Raw genomic sequence first — 7,218 nt, 5'->3', positions numbered from 1 at the left:
TCAGCAGGACCTGGACTCAGCTTCAGGTTTATGACAGGTCTTACGCAGGCACTGCAGATGAGTGGTATCATGTGTCCTGCTGCAATGGGACTCCCTGTGATACAATAAAGTATTTACTCATCAAGTAAATGCCATTATGTATCAACTAAATAGCAAGAGGATCGCTGTTGTTTAAATCCTTTAATTGATTTAAAATTTCCTTCCCTTGGCAGTCACTAAGACAATATGTCTGAAATACAAGGGTAAGCAGTAGTAAGGATACCCAGGTCAGCAAATAAAGCACAACTGTCTTAAAGTCTCAAGGAAAGAAGATTTTTCTCCCTCAGGACTGAGATAGTTGTTTTGATGTCTTACCTACAGTGAGGCTTCAAAATAACACCAAACAGGCTTACCTCTATGCTGCCCGATGAAGGCAATGGCCTGAAATTTGCCTTGCCTCATACCCTCTGGCTCTGAAAATTCAAAATTCTTATACAAAATAACATCGCTATGATATGGGTTGATTTAGGCATCTGTCATAGAGAAGTCAAGACCTGCCCTTATCTGTACCCATCTGGATCCTGGTCCCCAGAGCCCAGCCTCCCTCCCAGGAATCCCTGCATCCTGCCACATCTCCTCTTGCTCTCCCATTATGCCCCTGCTTTCCATGCTGTGACCTGTGAGCCTTGGGGATACATGGACTATTTCTGCTGGGTCTGCCAAAGATAACTCAGAGAAGTCAGCTGCTGTTGAGTAACTTTTTATTTGCTATTCGTGCTCATAGAAAACTGGAAATCAGAGAAGTCTGGCTGCCAGCAGACTGATACCATGTAAGGAAGACAAGGTTTGCAGGGAGAGGCAACATCTTGTATTGGATTGTCTCACACAATTACTAAAAGTGAACAATCTTTCAAGAATGAGGCCCTCCATCAGGTCTGATGAGCAGCAGCAAAATTTAAGCTTAACACAAGTGTTAAGTGGAAGTTAAGTGGAAGAAATAATCCAAATCTAAAGCAAAGATATTCCACAGCTCCCTATAAAATCAGAGGCTCCTCAGCTACTCTCTTCTTGGAGAGGAAATAGAAATAGCAGCATGTTTTCTCCTCTTTTAAAATAAAACTATACCCACTCCCCCTCCATTTGCTCTTCTTTCTCCTTTACAAGTTAGCCCACCACAGGAACCATCTCTCTCCACTCTTACCCCCCGTGATAAAGGACTCCTTACCTTCACTGTCCTGCCTCCCTGCCAAAATGTCTGCACCCACCATGGTTCCTACACCCAGCAAACAGACAGCAACAGCAATAAAATGGATCAGCCTGTATCTTGCGCGGAGAACGAACCACGACAAAGCCATCAGCACAGGAATCCCGAAACAGTCCAGCAGCTGTGTGTAGAGAACAAAGGTTTAAATTAGAAACTCACCCCAAGTCTGGACTGTGCTATCCTGAAAGCAAACATACAGGATCTTACTTTCCGTCACTATTAGATGTAAATGAAAGCTGCAAAGCAACCCCCCGTGGATTCACTTAAAAGAGGGATCAGACCCACCTTTTACTATTAAACGTATTTTGCAAGCGAAGGAGGCATGTACAAGCCACCAATGCATTTTCACCACTCTGTTAGAGATGACTCTCAATTACTCAGAAGCAGGTGACCCACTCTAATGCACCCAAACCCCAGCAGCAGAGACACACAAGGCAGCTGGAGTTTCGAAGCACTTCAGATGTGTTTGCAGACACTGCCCCAAGCAGACTGAACAGCTATGGTTCAAAGACGTCCGCACTCCAAGACAAGCAGTGACATTGACTGCTATTTCCTTTCTCTATTGTCCCTTCTCTGTATGTTCCTAAAAGCCTACATATCTTTGCCTTGCTGTTAGACCAACACACCTGCTATCCATTCCTCTTTATCACAGAAAATATCAAGAGTTAGCTGTGTATTTAATACAGAAAAAATACACTGCAGCATAAGATGGGCATAATATTCTAGAATGATCAAATAATACCAAGAACATTGAGCTAATCATAATTGGTTTAATATTTAATTCAACAAAATGACTTGACTTCTGAATTTGTCTGGACGAAAAAAAGGTGTCTTTTCTGACCCGCCTTGGTAGTGTACCCTGAAAATACAGAAGGGCACAGTTTACAGCAGAACATACAGTCAGCCTTCCAAATTGCTCTCAAATGTCAGCCCTTAATACTTGGCCTCCTGAAGACCTTACAAAGTATTAGGTCCAGGTCAATAGGATTGGGGCATACTTATTACAATCAAGACAAGAGACCTTAGTCCATAATGTTCATTGCAAGCCTCTGCCTGCCTAAGTGCACCACTGCAGTTTTCTTCTGTACTGGCTTCCATTAGTTCAGCCATCATGCCCAGGGGTTTTGACCAAACTCATAAGACTTTCATGATACACCTAGTTTTACTTGTTCATAACAACACATATTAAAATCTTACAAGCATAGCATTAAGAGGAGCTATTACAGATTAAATCCTAACAATGCCTATAAATCCATCCATTTGGCTTCACTCCTAGGATCGTCTCCAGCTTGTCCACTTTGTAAAGTGCAAAAGCACTTGCCTAGGCTGTATTGGGAGACATTACAACCACACAAGTCCTAATATGTGATACCACGTACTTCAATGAAACTTTGCTTTACTGAAAAATATCATGCTGTGAGTTTCTATCTAGTCATAGGCCTTTTTCTCTCTCTTACCTTAACTTAGGCTCAAGAAAAACCTTCTAACATTTTCTCCAGATTTGACTGTTTTGACTAGTATCAAACAACAAGAAATATTACAAACACTAGAAAGGAAAGTTTGGACCTCTCTGGTGGTAGGCATCTTTTCTACTAATAATCTCTTCTACTTTTGCTTCCCCATTAATTGAGATGCTGCCATGTAGCTTTCCAACCTCCAATCAGTTTTTCAACCCAAACAGAAAGAGTGGAAGAAAAACCCTTTAAAAAAACCTCTTAATTAGGATGTAAGGGAGTAGTATATTATGAGCCAGAACTTCCTTCACTAACACCAGATGGAGAATTGCTGTATCCAGACCAATAACAAACTGTAGAGCTACAGTATCCTGGTTGGAGGACTTGCAGCCAAGACACACAGGCACCAAATGATGAAGAACATCCCCTGATAATCTGTTCCAGGGGACAATTACCCTCAATTACAGACAGAATAAATCTGATTTCCAACTACTGGACCTTGTCTTCCTTTCATCTACTACATTACAGAGCTCTTTGGTGGAAAATGCTCTCTTCTGTACAGGATCAAGATCAAAGAGGTGCAAAGCAGATGCAATGAATTGTGTGAATGGAACCATTTAAAAGAATAAAGTTTATTTATTCAGGTTTTATAATATTTACAGCAGTACTGTGGCACTGCTTACTATTGCCAGTAGAGCCCCAAACTCTCATCTTATTCAATCCTAGCCTGTATTTTTACAATGCAAAAAACAGATAACCTGGTGATCTGATTTACAAATGTTTTGATTCAAGCCAGGCTTTGGCCACATCATTTATAGGAGGTTTTAAAGGTAAGGAGAGTAAATTATTAAAAGATGTTTTAATACGTGGTTAATAAATGATCATAGACTGTTGGAGGTCGTTGGTTTGCTTATAATTGCCAGCTCCAGACAGCTTTGTGAGCAAGAAAGCTCAACAGCTCATCCTGCTCGTTTCCCTGCAAGGCTCCCTTAGGGCAGCCCCCAGCTGAGCCCCAGGGGCTCATCCTGCATGTTCTCTGTTAAGACTCTTCCATCAGCTGATATTCTGTCAATAGCTGCCTACAAAATGCCTCCACTCAAATTATCTACAGAGCAACTGTTAATTGTGCCCAATAACATGTGAACACGTTAACAACATGAAATCACAGCTGTGCTGCTTGTTTTTTGCTATGAAACAGCAGCACAGTCAAGTCCTGCTACAAGACAGAACCACACCCATAGCAAGAAGTCTCCCTGGCATTGCCTCAACCACAGCCAAACAGAAAGAGTTGAGCTGTGGACCAAAGTCTTTTTGTTTATTTACAGAGAAATGAGAGCTGCCATCCCAATGTTATCTCTTTAAAAATCTCCCAACCCCTTCCATGCAATGCTGTTATTTGATAACTAAAGGAAAATCAGTTCTGCTTTGTGTGCATGTGTGAGAAAATACATGGAAGTGCCTTGCTGAGCTGAGAAAACTTACCTTTGAAGATAAGTTTCATAGGGCTGTGCTGAAGCTCCAGCCAGCATTTTAACAGCTATTACCCTGTATTCGGGAAGGTGCCATATACTCCTGCGTTGCTTTTACGCTCCCTGGGCATCCGCTCACAGCCAGTACTGCAGCCAGGTTGTCAGGCTGGGTGCTCTGAACCACAGGTTCTGATGTAGCTGCAGAACCGCTTGCTACCGACAGACAGCAAATGCCTCACGCTAGAGCAGATCACAGGCTTTTTTTGTCCTGTATCTCATTTCTGACAGTGGTGAGAAACTGATGACTTCAGAGAATGTGCAAGAAACCTTACGGCAACAGGCAGTTACAACAAATTTGTAATTACCGAACTGACACAAAGCAGCATCAGTCTGAAGGTTACTACATGAGAAACAGGTTCAGCAAAAGCTTGGCTTTGGCAACTGGACAGGACAACCTACTCTATCTATTCTTTCTTAATTCTATGGAAGAAATCATGGGAATAGCTCTACTGCTTCTAAGAACTTGGATCAAAGTCCTGGCTTTTTCAGCTGTAAAGTATATGATCAAACAGTGTCTCAGTTATCAGCTTAACTTGATCTTGAGACTGAAGACTTGAGACTCTTAAAGCTTTGACTTCTTAGGCATTATTTGTAAGGAAATTAAAGGCCTAATGAGTCATAACACATAATTATGAAGTGGAAATGTGACAAAAATAATCCAACAGGCACATGTTACATCTTTAGTAGGGCAAAACGTTACTGCAGATCTCCAAAGGGAGCCCAGACCACAGGAGTTTATTGCTTTACAAGTAATTCTTTTAAATATTAACCCTTGTTACTTTGACTCTGTAAAACATTGACACCTAAACGTTCCTTTCCAACTAACAGCCAATTCTGCATGGTACATTATTTTTTTTATTCGGGTAAGTGGGGCCCTGACCCCAGCCACAGCCCCACCATCAGTCAGAGCAGGCATAGGCTGGCATGGCCCCGGACACACTCCCTCCCTGCTCTGCTCCATCCCCTCCCTTGTTCCAGCAGCAGCTGTGGAGCCACACAGGGAGCTAATTCGGGACTGACACAGCTCATCAAAAGCCCAACAAAAGGCAGGGGTTACTCTGACTTTGCTCAGTGCCCTGAGACAGTCTGATGAAGTGATCTTGCTGTGCAACTTCAGGAGCATGCAGGTGGAGGCAGGAAGAAGGCACCAACTCCCCCATTAGCTTATGTCTGTGTAGGGTGACAAAGAAACCTCAGCCTTAGCCCTCCTGCTTGGGGAGCTATTTTGGAACACAAGATTTACCCTAGTGCAGCGACACAGCACCGAGCACTGGCATTGCAGAGGATGTCTACTGTCACTTCAGGAGCCTGGCACGCTGACTTTCCTTTCATCTCTTCCAGAGAGGGGACTGAACAGAAGTGCCACATCCAAGAGTCACCAGGCTGGTCCCTCACCGCATGGTCAGCAACACCAGCTGACCACAGTGAACTATCAGCATCTCCTCACGTGTGTGCTTACATCCCACAATGCCTCCCACAGCTTCCAGGACTCATCAAGAGACCTACCTCACTCTCAACAGCAAGAGCCTGTGCTGAGAGAGTGTTATCTGGTCATAAATCTTTATTTTGTGTCAGGAGAAGAACCTGAAAGGCTGTCAGCAAATTTTTAGAAGTGCTTTCTATCAAAATAATTGGAGTTCAACTAAGAGCTGCCACTGGGTAATACCAGACAATTTTTTCTGCTTCCTGGAAATGTTATTCATGATGTAGGATGCCCTTCCCTGTACTGCAGAGAAAATAGATATTGGAAAGTTTTTTCTGGCTTAAATAACTTCTGTGTCTGTCCTATGAATCTCATCTCTGAAACTGATCCAAAACTGTAATAAAAGCAACAGTTCAAAAAGCGAGATCAGTCCTTACCTGCACACTTGTGAGGGTCGTGTATTGGTAGGCTTTTACAATCGTGTAATTGGCTTCTACGTCAGCCAGTCCCAAAAAAATGTACTTCCACCACCTCTGTTTCAAAATTTGCCAAAGACTGTCACTGCCTGTTTAGAAGAAAGAGGCAATCAATGCATGTTTCTTTCCAACCAAATGTTGCACAGGAATCTTGCTTTTCAGAAGCATAAATAATACTGAGATGTTCGATTTTGGTAGCCCCTGCTTAAGAACGATATATTAACAGCAAAATTCAGCCCGGGAGGAGACAATGCAAATGATGAAAGCACAGAAATTCTTCCACAACAACAAGACTGGAGTTGTTTAAAGAGTAAATTAACTAAGAATAGGAGGCATATTAAATAGCCTTTGGTAAACAAGCTTGTTACAACACAGCCTATTTTCCCTAATACAACATACGACTTGAAACCAAAGAGCATATAATTTTAAACAGATATTAAATTAAATCCAATTAAATGTATATTTAAGCCATGAAATTCATTTCCATGTTATTAGAATGCAAGAATTTCAGTAGGAATTTAAAAAAAAAACCTAGGATGAATATTGAGATCTTTAGTTTCAAAAACTGAACGGAAAATGTAGAAGAGAAAAAAATATAATGAACCAGAATCTCCCATCCCATATTTCACATACCAGTCCTAAATGCCAGCATTGTTGTATAAACTAGAAGAAGCAATGAATAGTTGATAAAACTCTGAAACATTGGCGTATTCACTTGGTATTGTTCTGCTAGGTACTGGCTTGTAACAGCAGTCCCACAGATAAACAAGGACAGCATCTGGCCCAGAATTATTGTTTTCAAAATGTGCCTGTGAATATAAAAGACAACAGAGTAAGCTTAGAATCAAACATCCAAGTTTTTTTAAAAAAAATATTTGCTAGGTGTACAGGGAAAATGCCATTTTTTAAACTGCTGCTTTATTCTTTTTCTACTCCCTATCAATGTTATTCTCATTTACTGGTAAGCAGGGTTTTGTCTACACAGAAGATCTACTCTAACCTCATGACAGTCATATAAGAAGTGAGGCCAGTTCAAACCACCACCAATGGGGACTGCAATAATCTTTGAGCAGCTCTCCTCAGCAGGCTCAAA

General features: G+C 41.7%; 1 protein-coding gene across 1 annotated transcript in view; it reads right to left on the bottom strand.

Annotated features, from left to right (window-relative positions):
* The window catches only part of SLC35F2 (solute carrier family 35, member F2), a gene marked incomplete at its 5' end in the record, with an annotated part of 13,313 nt that extends 6,351 nt beyond the window's left edge, over positions 1–6,962 (bottom strand). Inside the window, 3 exons of the mRNA XM_010073916.1 lie at positions 1,205–1,364; positions 6,087–6,214; positions 6,759–6,962. Of these exons, the coding sequence (XP_010072218.1) occupies positions 1,205–1,364; positions 6,087–6,214; positions 6,759–6,962 (492 nt within the window). The remainder of the gene's footprint in view (positions 1–1,204; positions 1,365–6,086; positions 6,215–6,758) is intronic.
* Positions 6,963–7,218: the final 256 nt, after the last annotated feature.

This window comes from Pterocles gutturalis, unplaced genomic scaffold (assembly GCF_000699245.1).
Source record: "Pterocles gutturalis isolate BGI_N339 unplaced genomic scaffold, ASM69924v1 scaffold50117, whole genome shotgun sequence".
Classification (NCBI taxonomy): domain Eukaryota; kingdom Metazoa; phylum Chordata; class Aves; order Pterocliformes; family Pteroclidae; genus Pterocles; species Pterocles gutturalis.
The sequence above is the reverse complement of the archived record's forward strand: the minus strand, read 5'-3'. Positions and strand labels throughout refer to the sequence as shown.